The sequence below is a fragment of the Chionomys nivalis genome, chromosome 3 (genome assembly GCF_950005125.1).
Source record: "Chionomys nivalis chromosome 3, mChiNiv1.1, whole genome shotgun sequence".
Taxonomy (NCBI): domain Eukaryota; kingdom Metazoa; phylum Chordata; class Mammalia; order Rodentia; family Cricetidae; genus Chionomys; species Chionomys nivalis.
Window position 1 is genome coordinate 84,593,444 of NC_080088.1, and position 16,662 is coordinate 84,610,105.

The 16,662-nt window shown below is 46.5% G+C and overlaps 1 protein-coding gene across 2 annotated transcripts in view; it reads right to left on the minus strand.

Moving 5' to 3' along the window:
* The window catches only part of Mtus2 (microtubule associated scaffold protein 2), a 376,016-nt gene that overhangs the window by 96,330 nt on the left and 263,024 nt on the right, over positions 1-16,662 (minus strand). For both annotated transcript variants that reach the window (XM_057764364.1, XM_057764365.1), the window contains exon 7: positions 5,153-5,251. In XM_057764364.1, coding sequence (XP_057620347.1) covers positions 5,153-5,251 — 99 coding nt within the window. The remainder of the gene's footprint in view (positions 1-5,152; positions 5,252-16,662) is intronic.

Below are 16,662 nucleotides of genomic sequence, written 5' to 3' on the forward strand. Positions count from 1 at the left end.
CTCCATTTCTATTGTTTCAATTGTTTCTATTGTTGTGATTAACACCATGACCCAAAACCAAGTTGTGGAGGAAAGGGTTTACACTTCCACATCACTGTTCATCACTGAAGCAGTCAGGACAGGAACTCAGACAGGGCAGGAACTTAGATGCAGGAACTTAGATGCAGGAACTGGTGGGTGCTACTTACTGGCTTGCTCATCATGACTTGCACACACAGCCTGCTTTCCTTTTCTTTTTTTTTTTTTTTTTTTTTTTTTTTTTGGTTTTTCGAGACAGGGTTTCTCTGTAGCTTTGGTGCCCGTCCTGGAACTAGCTCTTGTAGACCAGGCTGGCCTCGAACTCACAGAGATCCACCTGCCTCTGCCTCCCGAGTGCTGGGATTAAAGGCGTGCGCCACCACCGCCCGGCTCACAGCCTGCTTTCTTATAGCACCTAGGGCCACTATCCCAGGGATGGTACTACTCATTATGGACTGGGTCTTACAGCTGGATCTTATGGAGGCATTTGCTCAATTGAAGTTCCCTCTCTGCTGACTCTACCTTCTGTCAAATTGACCTAAAGCTAGCCAGCATTGTCATCATTAGGTTAAGGAAATGAAATTTCCTTTTTTTTTTTTTTTTTTTTTTTTTTTTGGATTTTCAAAACAGTTTCACCGTAGCTTTTTTTTTGGTTCCTGTCCTGGAACTAGCTCTTGTAGACCAGGCTGGCCTCGAACTCACAGAGATCCGCCTGCCTCTGCCTCCCAAGTGCTGGGATTATGAAATTTCCTTTTTAAGCTGGCATTACCATTACCATTACTATTACATTGCTGTCATTCCTGTACTCAAAGTTCCGATATTCAGTCAAATGCAAGCAGGCAGCTCACATTTCTCACCCAGCAACTGACATCTTGGCCAAGTCGGTGGCTCCCCTGAGAACACCCACTTTTGGAGCCAACACAACAAGCTTAGCTACTCTGTGACATTAAGTGACTCGAAGAAACAGTCCTTGTTTAGGGCTCCTTGTTGGCTGTACCATAATTCTCAATCACTGTCAAGGGCTGGCCAAAGTCCAGCCCCCAGAGCTTCTCCACCAGGTAGGAAGCGCTGAGAAATTAGGTTGGCCATGGACTTCACTTTTGTTTTTTTGAGAAGGGTTTGTGATGGTGAATCGTAATGCTCAGTGTGGCTGCACAAATTTACCATTTTACCAATATCGTGCCAAGGTCCTTACCTCTAAATTAGCAATGATCAAAGAACTAGATGAGCACTCACTTGCTATGCCGAACAGACAGCCGATTTGAAATGCTTCTTGCTAGGATTTCAGATGCCTCATGTCAAGACTTTTAAGATCCCCAAAACTTAATTCTTGTTACTAAATGTTATCTTTATGTCTGGTGTCCTGCAAGGTTCAGTGGATGAGCAAGAAATCAGGTTCATCTTGGCCTCTCTGGCCAACAACTGTCCAAGAGGGACCAACCCAAGTCCCTGGCTCCTCTCTGCCCAGAGTGCTTCACATTTCCTCATTTGTCGGACTACTCTGTGTCTCCAGCACACCCCACAGGAGCTTGCCCTAAATCTAGACTGCATTCCCATTGTCCAAGTTCTGCCTCGGCCACAGTTTCTTTCAAACTAGCCTACCAGCTGCACAAATCAGGTTAGGGCAGATGGAATGTATGCTGACCACAATGACATGTGACATCTTAGTCCCAGCGGGGAGGCCAGTAACTGGACATCAGCGCAAAGGCGAATGTCAACAGTTGTTTGCGTGCAAAGTCTGAGCTCCCGACAGTTTGCGTGCCGAGGCTAAGCACTGGGGAGGCCACGGTGTTTGAAAATGGAAAGCAACTATTAAAAATTCATTTGCAGCGTCCAGTCACTACCCAGAAGAGAGCCAGAGATGGACAGGGTGATTTAATCCAATCTGCAAAGCTTATCAGATACAGCAATAGAGCCGAGCTGGTGCCTGAGCACTAATAATATGACGGAAGGCCATGACCTTCACACTTGTAAACAAGGTGGAAGCAAGGACCAGACACAGCTTTGATGGCTTCTCGGTCAGAGGGAAAGTCCTCTGCGGAACGTGCTCATCGTCCTAGCAGAGGCAGATCCCAAGGGCACATGAGGGGAGTTCCTTGTGGACTTGAGGATAGCTTTGTTTTTATGAACGTAAGCACAGTTAGAAGGATTTGTGAGACAGAATTCTTTTCCTACTCATTACTAAACAGGACTACTGTTGGCCAGGGGTTGGCCAGTGTGCTGCTTGGTTTCTGTCATCTTGACGCAAACAAGAGTAGCGCAGGGACAAGGGAAACTTGTTTGAGGAACTGCCTCTGTCTGACTGGCCTGTGGTCAGGTCTGTGGGCTATTTTACTGCCATTTTGCCTGAATGCAATTAATCACCCTTGACCTCTGAGGAGGAGGGAAGGCTGGGGTTGAATGAATAAGCAATTCTACCTATGTGCCGAAGTGTCTAGGCGTCCCTAAAACGCCTGGCTAGACACATCCAGAGAGCACTCTCTAAAGCCACAGGGACAGATGCTGTCAGCAGGAGACCTTCCTGCTTCCTATCCCAAGAACACTTCACCCTAATGCTCATCTGTGCCTACTTATGACTCTCAGGGAAGCCACTACTTCCACTTACTGGCGAGTTACACAGATGAACATCGGGGTGAAGTATCCTTAGGCATGTGCAAGGAGGTGGGGGGACTGAGAGCTTTAGGCACTACTGCTGGAAACACAAACGACAGATTACTTTAGGAAAGAATCTGGCGCAATTTAAAGAAGTTAAATGTAGCTGGGGTTTTCTTTGGGCTGCCACCTCACAAAAATGACATGGAGACTTACTAATAAGAAAAGCTCAGCCTTAGCTGAGGCTAATTCATAACTGTTCTGACAACTTGAATTAACCCCTGTCTTTTAATCTGTGTTCTTTTACACGGTTTGGTTACCTTTACTCTGTACTGCCCATTCTGCTTCCTCTCAGTCTGGCTGGCAACTCCGCCTTCTTCTTCCCAGCATTCTTTCTCTGCCCAGAGGTTCTGCCTAGCTCGCTATTGGCCATTCAGCTTTCTATTACACCAATCACAGCAATTCATCTCCACAGTATACAAATATCCCCCAACAGGTAAGCATATCATTACTACATGAACCATACATCTGGGGTCTCCGTTAGGCTTTTATTGGTGTGAAGAGACTACATGATCATAGCAACTCTTAGAAAGAAAAGCATTTAATTGGGTGGCTTCTAGTTTCAGAGGTTTAGTTCATTATCATGGTGGAACATGGCTGCGTGCAGGAGAAACGTCTACATCTTGCTCTGCAGGGAGCAGAAGTGAAGACTGTCACACTGGGTATGGCTTGAGCCCGCCCCACAGTGACACACTTCTTCTAACACAACCACACCACCTAATAGTTCTATTCCCTATAGATTCATATATTTGAACACTTGGTCTGTTGCTACTGCTTGGGTAGGCTTAGGAGGTATAGCCTTGCTGGAGGAAGTCATCACCGGGGGCTGGCTTTGGGGTTGTAAAGCCCCCCACCATCCCTAGTGACTGTTCTCTAAACTTCCTGTTTATAGTAAGGGTTGTAAGCTCCTGGCTTTCTGTTCAAGCCACCATGCTGGCTGCCTGCTGCCCTCAGTGGCAGCTCTTACACCTCTGGAACCTTAAGCCCTAATAAACTACTTTTATAAGTTGGCTTGGTCTCCACCAAGTCCTTGCACAACCTCTAGGGACCTTCATTTGGACCTGACAGGGGTGATGAGGAAATGAAGTACAGACAGACAGATGAACATATGGACAAAAATTTGGGATTGGGTGGTCTGGGCTATTGACTGGAGAAACCCAAGTACCCTGAGGCTCTCTGTGTTTAATATATAGAGGTGAGATTATGACATCAGCTGAACAAGGAGGTGGGGTTATGACAACAGCGGAATGAGGAGGCGGGGTTATGACATCAGCTGAACAAGGAGGCGGGGTTATGACATTAGCTGAACAAGGAGGCGGGGTTATGACATCAGCTGAACAAGGAGGCGGGGTTATGACATCAGCTGAACAAGGAAGCGGGGTTATGACATCAGCTGAACAAGGAGGTGGGGTTATGACATCAGCTGAACAAGGAGGCGGGGTTATGACATTAGCTGAACAAGGAGGCGGGGTTATGACATCAGCTGAACAAGGAGGCCGGGTTATAACAGCAGCTGAACAAGGAGGTGGGGTTATGACATTGGCTGAACAAGGAAGCAAGTTTAGCTAATCTCGGCAGGGACAGTCTCTGTAGAGGAGCAGTGAGCATCTAGGGGGAGAACGCAATGGTGGCTGTATTTTGTACACACTGTCTCCCTCTGAGACTGAGGCACTGGGTCCCAGACATGCTGTGCCCATGTTAACAGCATGCGTTCACTTGGGACTTCCTTGGGGGTCACGCTGTTTCGCTGCAGCAGCAGCAAAGTAACTAACACACTGGAGAAAGGGGTTACTAAAGAGGACAGTAAAACAGAAGTGAATTACACGGTTCCGCATACATGAGACTTTAGGAAACACGAACTACTAGACAGCCTAGACCAGAGCTGGTTGGGATTGGGGTGTGGTGGGCTGTGCACATGGGCCTGACATGATCACCAGGACATTTTGGAAGAAGATGGATGTGTGTTTTCTCCTCATTGAAAGGTGTTAGCTTCACAGGTAAGAGCACATGTCAAAACTGACCAAGATGTACACTTTACATATAGATGTTTAAACCTGTATTGATTTTTAATTGTTTGGCATTTTACTGATATAAATACTTCCATATTTCAACTTTTAAAACATTCTTCTTTTTAGGCATAGACTGGAAACACTCCAAGGCTAGATATTATTATACACAGCCTCTGTTTCTCTTCCTTTTATGAAATACTACTTGAGCTGAGACCTTCAAAGTGTGATTTTTTTTACCCAACTGAATTATTTTCACATGTTCTCATAAGAGCTCATAGCCTTTTGCAAAGAAATTCTCCCACATATATGTGGCATAACCTCTTGTTTTTATAGGTAAAACTCCCGCCCTCGGGTACAGAATGAGAAAACCCCAGCCCCTGTGCCAGGCCAGCATGCACACATCAATGCCACCTGAACGAACTCAGTGCCAAATTCGGGCCTCGCAAAACAGCACCGCCCATGCGTGTAAGTACCTGGTGAGTGAACCTTGCTGGAAGATGACACTGTTCTCTTGGGAGACGACACGGCAGGTTTGTTAGCTTCTGGGTCTTTCTGCGATTCTTTCTTCGTTCCTACATAGGGTTTGTAAAGACGAAAGAAAGAGAAAGGGGTGGTTATGGGAGGCACTGTAACACAGGCTGCTGTGGAGAAGACAGTGTAATCAAAAGCAAACAGAACAACAAGGATATCACTGGATACTTTGTTATAATCAACGCCCCACCCCTTTGCCTGGGAGGTTGACACACTTACTTATAACAAAGGGAATTTAGTTCCCAGTGCCACCTAAAATGGGCCCACTTGTCTCTAGTTTGACCACAACACCACTTACACTGGTAGGCTCAGTACCCAATGACCTCACAAACACCTAGGGATTAAAATGTCATTGTACTTAGGCACCAACTTGGTCTACTGAGGACAGGGAGGGATGGGATAGGTAGAAATACCCGCCGAGCCACTGGGGACCTCATTGGGCTCTAAATCATTTCCAGAGGTGATCTAGAGATCACCAACCCCCTCGGTTGTAGCTGAGCCTTCCTGGCTATTCCAGCTGGTGGGGCCGGAGGGATAACCTGGGCACGGGGGATCTAGCAGCATGTGTAGATGCCCTCAGGAAATGACCGGGGCTGCAGAGTGCCTTCCCTCTGAAAGCTGAAGTCTGCTCACTGTTGCTAGGTAAACTGCCATTGTCAACTACATGTCCAGTTATTCATGTTCCCATACGACAGTGCGAGGAACTCTCTCCAGGCCCACACCCCTGCTGGCACTGACAAGCCAGGCATGTAATTCGACAGACACCAAAGGTCTCTGTACAGCAATCATATGTTTGGTTTAATAGAGGCCTAATTGCAAGCATGTGAATGGGTAGATACTGTGCCCATTTTTCTCCCTGATATGGATTGTTCATTTAGTTTGCAGAATAGCCCTTTCCCTGATATTGAAATTATGTTTTGCCAAGTCTCCCTCTTCAAACATTTTAAGACCATCCTTCACTGCCAGTAGTTTTAGGCTTTAACATGTCCAAATGCACGCAATCCCCGACCCGTTTCCAGCTCTAAAGTCCTGAGAGTAGCATTAAAGGTTTATATGCCCCCACACATTGACGGTCTATCTACGGAGGCTGCAGGGGGCTGGGATCTGGAGGCCTTGAGAGCCCGCCCACCATCTCCTCTTCTGAATTTATCTGGTTATTTGTCTCATTTTACTTGGTAATTTAACTTCGAAATGGGTTCAAGAGCATAAGAAAAGGAATTACTTTGGGGTTCATATTTTCCCTCTCCAGGGGAAGAGTCCTTTCATGGCCAGCGCAGAGTGATTAAGGACGCCCGTGGTGATCTACTGAGACACCACTGCAATGGCTGCCTAGCTCCTGCCCTCCAAAACATCCCCCATGTTTCCCAGTCATAAGTGAGTAGCCATTGTCAACCTGACACACCTGGAGAGAAGGACCCTCAACTGAGGAACCGCCTCCATCAGATTGGCTCTTGGACTTGTCTGTGGGACGTTTTTGTGACTCCTAACTGATGGATGAGGGCCCAACCTACCATGGGCGGTGCCATCCCTAGGCAGGTGAGCCTGGGATACATAAGAAAAGTAGCTGAGCAAGTCATGGACAGCAATCTGCATTTCTCATTGTCCTCTGCTTTAGTTCCTGCCTTGAGTTCCTGGCTTGATATTGAGTCTTCGATGATGAGTCGTGACCTGTCAACCGACTAAAACGTTTTGTCCCCAAGTTGGTTTTGGTCATGGTGTTTATCACAGCAACAGAGAAGCAGACTAGGGCAGTGTGGGGAATTCAGACGTGTGTACCAGAGTTACATACACACCTATCCAAAGCAGACATGTGTACTAGAGAAACGTACACACCTATCCAAAGCAGATATGTGTACCAGAGAAACATACACACATCCAAAGCAGATGTGTGTACCAGAGAAACGTACACACCTCCCCAAAGCAGATGTGTGTACCACGTTGAGACAGTCTCTCACTGGGACCTGGGACTGGCCAATGAGGCTAGGGCAGGTGGCTAGTGACAATCAGGGAACTGCCTGTCTCTGCCTCCTTAGTGCTGGGATTTCAAGCATGCACCACCATGCCTGGATTTCTTATGTTCTGAAGATCAAACCAAGATCCTCACAAGGCAGGCATTTCAGTCTCTAAGCTATCTCCACAGTCCTAATTCTGATATATGTTTAGAACCTGCCTTCTGCCCGCCCCTTGCGGATTTGTACGTTGAAACACAATCTCCAGTATGATGGCATTATGAAAGGCGGGGCTTGAGGAACCTTACTGCCAATCTCCAGTCGGATGGCATTAGGAAAGGCAGGGCTTGGGGAATGTTACTGCCTGCTGTTTATAATGCACTCACCTTGCATTTTTAAACAGCAGGCTGAATGGGACTAACAGAACTGTGGCTTGTAGGTGCTGAGCTAGCCTGGGGTACTCAATCACACCTAATGAGGCTGGTGCCAGTCCTTTCCGTCTAATGCGAGGGTATGAATGGTACAGAGCCAAGGTCACAGAGCTATTATTGGTAACCACTATGGGAATCTGGTTCCAATTTTAAGTGCACCTCCACCTAACCCCCACCATGCAAATTCTACATGGTAGAAACAAGCAACTCACCAATGCTCATACATAATTCTGTTCCACTTTTTCCAACAGTCACGTGGAAACAGATTATTGTTTGAAGTGGTCTTTTCAAAAGCCAAAAGGTGTGTGCAATTAAAAAGAAAGAAGGTGTCCAGACAAGTTTCCTGCTGGCTCAGGCTCTGCAGAGTAACTTCTCGTGTGTGACACAGGCCACTGATGTCACATCCACCCTGTGCCAGCTCCAAGTACAGGGCTCTGGGCACAGTGTGAGCTTTGCACTGAAATGCATGGGTTTCATCCAAGCTTGCAGTTTTCTGTTTTTGTGACTTTGGGCAACTACCAGGTTTCTCCAACCAACTTATCAAGGGGCTGCAATGTCAGTTTGATTCGTTAATGCTGATGTTGCCCTGTTACTTAATAGTGCATCTATGGGCTAACTAGACAGTTCACCCTCATCCGTTGACAGCTCAACGCTCAGAATCACTCTGAGAACGGAGGACGATGTATTTCAGGCTCCTGTTTTCTGTGCCCCTATGCTGACTGTTGCTTCTAAGTATGATTCCTCAACAGTCATGATGAAGCTGGAGAACCAGTCTTTACATGACATGAGAATAATTAAGTCATACCCTTCTTGAGTGGAATCTGCACACACCATTTCAAAAAACTCAGCAAATTATAACTGAGCTCATGAAGATACATATTAATGTCCTATTTGGGAACCTTAAGTCAGAGTCGTTGTCCTTTACAACCAGCCAGTCTTTTAATAGATAAATAAAAATGGTATGTTAGAAAGAGAAGCAGCTTTGGGGAAAGACAGACCTCACCCCAAGTCCTGATCAGCTGCCTCGATACTCTGACGTGGGGAAAGCCAGCTCCCTATCTATAAGCAGAGGAAAAGTGGAGTTTTATCATATCACTTGGTGTTTAGGAAGACAGACAAGAGCCCTTGGGTGAAGACTGCATGAGAGTATATTTATGTTGGTGGTGGTGGTCGCCAAGATGGCCAAATGCCTGCGTCGTCACTGCTACACGGCCAATAAGTGGGTATGGGGCGTGAACATCGGGTAGGTAGCGATGTTGCAGTAGTGACTGGGAATCAAACCCTAAAAGCAAAGGATGAGGGATGGAGTGAACAGTGGGAGAGAAATCAGAGGCACAGCAAAGCTCGGCTTAGCAATGTAGCTGGAGGTACAAGAAGGTGGCATGGCAGGGAGGAGGTGGGTGGCAGGGAGAAGGTGGCATGGCAGGGGAGAAGGTGGCACAGCAGGGGAGAAGGTGGGTGGCAGGGAGAAGGTGTGAAGGCATGGCAGGGCAGAAAGTGGCACGGCAGGGAGGAGGTGGCGCAGCAGGGGAGAAGGTGGCACAGCAGGGGAGAAGGTGGGTGGCAGGGAGAAGGTGTGCAGCAGGGGAGGAGGTGGGTGGCTGGGGTTCTGACTATGGGCCTTGGATTCACAGGCAGCTGGGACTGCTAAGGTCCTAAGCAAGAGAGTAGCAGGACCAGACGTGATGGAGAAAGGTAAAGGCCTCCTGCAGGGGTGCAGGGGCTTGAACTGTGTCCCTCAGCACTGGTATTCATTAGGCAGGAGGACTTGACTGGCTAAGGATAGGGTCCAGAATGGCTCCAGCACCTCTGGAGCTGAACTGTGTGACTCCTGAAAGATACAAGATACAAAGACTATGCCCTACCTGGGAAATAATCATTCTTTCCCATCTGTCTTGTCAAATGGTTAACTGGCATTTGTCTCTTTCTTAAACTTAGGATTTTCTCTGCACCCCGTAAAGACTACGTCTCTACTCCCAAAGGCACTGTTAGTGTTTAAGATTTCATCAACGCAATGCGCCGGATCATACAAGCCTAGATGGAAACTCAAAGTTTTAAAAACAACGATGTACAATTCAAAGTTTCCCACTCCCCAAATAAAGAGGTGGGGCAGCACCATGGTATTGGCTGGCATAGCGATGTGCACATGGCACCATGGACAGAATTCTGCAAGGTACAGCTGTCGAAATCCACCATGGAAGCCATAAGACCATTTGCGTGAATTCCTGCTGGACTCGCTCCCACACTTCCTTAGGGTTGACAGGCAGAGTGGGCGACAGGTATGTAACCTTTAGATACAATCCCCCTACAAGCTCTGACGTAAGAATTGAGATGTTAGTATCCCACTTATGAAGAACTCCTACAAAAACAAGGCTGGTTTTACACCAGCCTGCTGATGGCTTTGGGCCAAGGTGGGTCAGTGTTGTGTACAGCCTGGCGCTGTGCAAGTGCCCTAGAAAGCTATTATCAAATACTATTCCTGCAGAGGGTTCAAGGAAAGGATTAGAGGGGACAGCAGAGGAAAGAGACGATTTCTTCCCACTTCTCATGTCACCCTGGGGCCAGACAAATCCCCAGCCCAGCTAACTGTTGAGAGCGGTTGCTGGTCTTTCAGTCATTTTATAGCTTCCAAGTTTCTTTGTCAGGGGAAGGAAGAAGGAGAGAGTATTTGTGTGTATGTGTGCATGTGTGTATGTATGCATATACATGTGTGTGTATACATACATACACACACATATTCAAATGAGCAAGGCATCTAATTGCTAGCAACTCCATGACTGAGATTTTTAAGGAGAGACAGGTTTATTCCTCCATATCAGCAATGGCTGGCAACTTCTCTCAAAAGTCAGGTTTCTTCTACCTGGTGTTAGCTCCACACTCAGCCTCAGCCCTTTTCACCACACACCTTCCTGGGTATTCATTTCCCCTTCACGGCCCTTATGACACTGTAATAAAACGATTAGGTGGTAATTATGTGACACCTTGTGCCATGTGGGGACAAGGGTTGTCTTATCGCATCCATCAAGAGCTCCCCAGGTAACCAGTACAATGCTTAACTCAGAGAAGACTCTCGGTGCCTGTGTGTGGATGAAGTGGATGCCCACAAACATATCCAACAGTCCCTGCTTCTGGGACACCTTAGAGAATGGCACGCTTCTGACCTTTCTTTTGGCTGGACAGCACAGCACACGGGTCATTCTGGAACAACCCTCACACGGCTCTCTTGATGACGTGGGGAGTTCCCCTCAGCAGACACAGCATACATCATCCAAATCCCATCTTCCGGGGTCAGTGACCTCACACCACACAAAGGGCTTTCATATTTATTGATTTCATTTTTCTTCTAGAAACATTCTGAATTCCTCTGCTCTCCTCCAGCCTGCTCTGTTCCCCCACACGACCGCTGGTCCTCCCATTGGCTTCACAATGACAAATCAGTTCAGCCTGTGATAGCAATTCAAACTTGACCCTGGGGAGGCTGCTCAACACCGAGTAATAAGAGGAGCATCTACACTGAACTGCGGATGCTGCTTCTAACTGAACTCTGTCTCGCTGCCTCCCGGTTCTCCTTCTGGGATGTTGGTGAACATCCCTGAGCCAACAGGAGTAACCACACTGTGAGCACTATGGTTTTCTCATCACTATCCAAAGTGAGCTTGCTCTTGGAGTTAAGCTCAAGAAGTTAAGGGAACCAGGCATAGCTTTTAAGAACAGCCCCTCCCCTCAACTGTCTTCAACAAACATCCCAGCAACAGGCAATGGCCCACTGCTTGCCTTCTCTTTTTTTTCTAATGTTCAGTATTTCCAGCTCTTTCCCTATGTCTTTATTTAATATGTAGTCAGGAAGGGCGGGCAGTGTGTGAGCAGCAAGGATGAAGTGGGAGAGCCGGTGGCAGCATCTTCCTGGTCCCCGAGCATCCTTTCCCGTGAACACACGCAGATGACTTTGATCAGCTACTCACATTTTGAAAATTACAGTATGCCCAGAAATCCCTTCATGTGTGACGCTTAATTCAACATTCCTCTAAAGAGGCAAAAGTCATATTTATGGCACATGGGGTTTATAGTCTGTAGACTGACAGCCTTGCGAGTCTTAGGGAATATTTTTATTAGGTAGAAAGAAACTTAAATGATAAGTTGCTTTTTACATAACCAGAAGAAATCTTTTCCCAGCTTATTGTGGAAAGAGTTAGATTTTATATGCTCCATCATATGCACCTGACAGAATCAGAGTCACGTTGACCACAAAGTAATCTATATTCTGATCAATAGTTTCAACTGAAAACACTTTCCTATTTATCAGACTGGTGCGACCCTGTTACCAAGTCAATGCTTGAAGCCCGGCTATTTCTGTAAAATTATATGGTTCAATGCACTGGAAAGGGATTTTGTATTTGACATGTGAACAACACAAAAGCTTTTCATGAGGATCTTGAAATAAAGCCCTCTCCAAGGTCCAAGGCCAAGGTCCTGAAATACTTGGGGACCCTCCACTTACAGCCTGAGCAACAGAACATGTGTGGCGTGGGCTCTCTCTCTCCTTCCACCACATGGCTTCTGGGGATCAAGCCCTGGTTGCCAGGCATGGCCGCAAGCACCTTTACCCACTGAGCCATCTTCCCGGCTCCACGGAATATCATGAGAAGAAGCTTCAGAGTTCGTTTCCATTTGGAAAACCTTGCCAGTCCTCGCTGCAGTTGTCATTCTCAGCCCTATGACTTCAACCTTTGTGACAGGGAGAAAGATGAGTGACAGCCTACTCCTCAGTTTGCTTTTTTTGACTTTGCTTTGGGGTCAGGAAGCACCAAGTCCGGTATCTGCGTTTTTCTCTTTTTGCTCCTTGGATGTTTAGACTTGCCAATGCCTGTGTCGCACTGCCCTTACCTGAACACCCTGCACCGTTTCAGGACTTGGAAAGTAGGCAAATGGCAAATAGCGACTAAACAAGCACCACACAGAAATTATTAGATAACTCATCAATAAAGAGCAAGCCATTTGGCCTTACCTCCACCCCACGATGGCTTTCTGGCTTGCTAGAATTAACTAGACTTCAGAAAGAAGATTATGAACCTCTCGTTTCCACCCTAATTATTAAGTTATAAATCCATTTTCCTTACTGCAAGTTCCTAAGGGAACAGCTGTTGTAATTATTCTTGCATCTAAATCATGGATACAGCATGCGCTTAGACTCTTGTTGAGGAATGAACCAGGAAAAAAAAAAGCATCCCCCACAAAAACTTCCCATTAGAAATCCAGGTTAGGGGATACAACTGAGCACTCTGAAGGTCTGTCTGGTGGCTGGTACAGGCCATCTTCAACAGTAGATGAGAGTCATTAAGCAAGTGGTACAGAGGCATGAAAGCCCAGCCACCATTAGCTTCATATTGTCAAGTTCAGAAATGCTGCCAGAGATGGGATGTGGCTCAGTGGGAAGAGCATGAAAAGGCTCAGAGTTTGATGGCCTGTGTTGTGTAAAGCAAAGAAAAAAGAAAGACAAAGAAGAGGAGGCAACAGGAGAAAGGGGAGGAGAGGAAGAAGAGAAAAAGGAAGAGGAGGAAAAGGAAGAGTAAGAGAAGAGAAGAAGGAAAGGGAAGAGGAGGAGGAAGAGGGGAAGAGGGAGGAGGAGGAAGAGGGGGAGAGGGAGGAGGAGGAAGAGGAGGAGTCGTTTCTCAGGTAGGGTTAAAACAGTAAGGATGCATGCTGTCTAAGAACTCATTCCCAACCTCACAGCCCAAGCCATGTAATTGTTCAGTATGTGACCAATCTGCAGCCCTGCTCTCTGTGGGTCAATTGTTGTGACAACATACACCAGCAGAAAACTTGATTTTAATTCACTTAGAAATGCAGAGCCATGCAATAAGTGCCAAGTGAGAAATTCCGTATTACAATTTAACTATTATTGACAGTCACTGTGAAATCTGCAAAGGTCTATCAGGCGTGGAAAGGAAAGTTATGTAGTATATTTAAAACACACTTTGGCTTTTTGGCTAACCCACCTCTTATTTTGATGGCTTGGTTGCAATGTTTATGATCTCCTCCTAATCCCAGCTGGGTGTGTACATAAACAAAGCCACCGCGTATGCCTCTTAACCTCTTCGTAGTGGAGACAGGACAGCAAGCAGTTTGCCCCAGCCTGGCTCAAGCTGCTATCTCACCCAGCCAGTGAAACTGGCAGGGTGGAGGCCAATGGCTAGGATCAACTGTGCCTTCCATTTCGTGGCTAGAAATGTGGGCAGCAGGCGGTGTCAGGCTCCCAAAGGGCACAGTCAGGGGTCCACACCATGAGTGGTGTGAGATCCTCGGCTTATTTTCATAACAGAAGGGAATGGGTAATGTTTAAAGAGTTCCTCTCTTGAGTCAATGGTGGGAGAATGCCTAAATATGCTTTATATTTTTGCTTGTTTTGTATTTTAAGACAGGGTATTCCTATGTAGTTAAGACTGGACTGGAATCTAAGATCCTTCTGCCTGGCCTCTGGTGTGCAGGCACATTTGAGTCTAAAAAATCTTATGTCTCAGGACTGGAGAGATGGCTCAGCAATTAAGAGCATTTGTTGCTACTACAATGAATCCAGGCTCAGTTCCCATCATCTACATAGCAGCTCAGAATCACCTGTAACTGCCTATAGTTCCAGAGGACCCAGTACTTGCTTTTGGCCCCTGTGGGTCTTGCAAGAACACAGATATATATGCTGGCAAAACACCCTATATAAAACAAAAATCTCCTAAAAAAAATCTCTTTATCTATCTACTATCTATCTATCTATCTATCTATCTATCTATCTATCTATCTACCTATCTATCTATCTATCTCTTGAAAATCAAATGCAGAGCTTCCCAGCTCCATTCAAGGATAGTTCTGAGTAGATATGGTCAATACTTAACAAATTGTACTTGGAATTAGCTAAGTGTTTTACGGCTGAGGCTGTGATTTGCTGCAGACCCTGGAGGAGGACACAGAACTCACAGAGCAAGACTGAAATAGTTGCCGGCCGTGGAGAAGACACTGCACAGGGAGAGCTGGAGGCTCCTGCCCGCTGTGTCTGCCATGTGGGCCTCTGGTTTGGGCTTTGTTTCTGTGGGTTCATAAGAAGCACACTTCCTCATGGCGCTGCACTAACTGACCATGGTCCAGCGGAAAGGGCAGGGGATGTCTCTCGCTTACCCCGGGGAGCTGGCACAACTTGCTGAGCACCCACAGAAAGTCTCAAGTAATTTCTAGTTCTCATTGTCTCCTTGCCCCAGAGTCATCAGTGGAGAGAACCAGCAGGGAGTGGGGCCTCTCCCTCTTCCAATGGGTATTTGCTAGTAGCCTGGGATATTCTGGGTTCCCTGTTGGTGGCAAAGGATTTGGGATAAAGGAAAAGAGGTGTGCGTGTCTGGACATGGGAGTGCCTACCTTTAGCTCCAGCACTTGAGAGGCCAAATCTGTGAGTTCAAGTCTAGCCTGATCCACATAGCCAGTCTCAGGCCAGCTAGTGAAATCAGGGTCAGAGAGACGTCAGACACAGGAATCCTTAGATAATAACCTGGGCGAGAAGAGCTATTAACGGGAAAGTCCCTAAAGAGGCACACTATGTTATGACCTGAAGGAAAGACAGATTGGCTCAGAGAGGGGAGTGTTTCTATATAACATGCGAAAGAAACAGTATAAAAGACAACCTAAGTAGCAGAAGTACTTACCAAAATGTTTTTTAAAACCTGCTTTCTCTTTATTTTCAACACGTAAAATACCCCACTTTCATTTAACTTTGCTTCCACTAAAGCAATCAGCCGGTCAATGTGTTTACCCACGAGCTTATCCTACTGCATTGTCCTGGGGTCTAAAATTCCCCATTTTAAGCATGGAACCATATATTTATTCAGTGTGTGTGCGTGTGTGTGTGTGTGTGTGTGTGCACATGCGCACATGCATATGGAAACCAGACGTCAACTCCAGGTATCTTTCTTTAGGATGCAATTCATCTTCTCTTTTGAGATAGCAGTGTCTCACCTTGGCCTGGAACTCACACATCAGGTTGGCTGACCACCAAAGCCCCTGAGATCTACCTACCCATCTCCTCCTTGGTGCTGGGATTACGAGCATGTGCCACCATGCCCAGATGTTTTACATGGACTCCAGGGATCAAATTCAGATTCTTATGCATGCATGGCAAGTAACTTACCAGCTGAGCTGCCTCGCTAGCTCACTCCTGCCTATTTTAAATGGTAAATACATTTTGATACAACCTGAGCTCATTACTCTTGCTTTAGTTACTTACAACTTTTCAGTGTACAGAGTTGAGTTCTCTTCTTAAAGATCAACTGTGGATGAGTTCACGTGTCACCCATATAAAGTATGATTAATAAAAGCTCAGAGAGAGAAATTGGGGTTCAACCTGAAGATCCAAAAAGCAAAGCAGCCAGCCACTGGCTCTTACCTAGGCTTCAGTCCAAAATGGCGATCCTGCTTCCAGAAATCTCAGAATGAGACTGAGCCTGAGAGCTGTCTCCTCCCTTTTTATAATCTTCTCTAGTTCTGAGATTAAAAGCATGCCCTGCTACTGCCTGGTTTCTATGGCAGCTGGTGTGGCTACTGGGATTAAAGGTGTGTGTTACTGTTGCCTGGTCTGTAAGGCTGGCCAGTGGGGCTGTTTTACTTTTCTGATCCTCAGGCAAGTTTTATCTATTAAAATACAAGTGAAATGCCCTTATGTCATCTTGTCGCGTGGCACACAAATTTAGACTATCAGAACACGCAGCGTCACGATGCGGCAGCACCACCAACAGGATAGGTTACTGGCAACCCGCTTCGGCATCCCTGTTGGAATCTTCCTGAGTCTAGGGAACATCCCACAGGGAGCCATGCCAAATCACTGGGGTGAATTAAGTCACCTAATTTCCATGCTTCTGCTACGACAGGCTCCACCATTTATTTATTAACTCATGTACTCAGTTATTCATGGGTTAATTGAGCTAGGGCCCTGCTATTTTGCCCTGGCTGGACTAGAACTTGCTATGTAGACCACGCTGGCTTCAGATCTACAGAGCTCCACCTGCCTCTTGACTGATGGATGACATCTGCACAGCATCA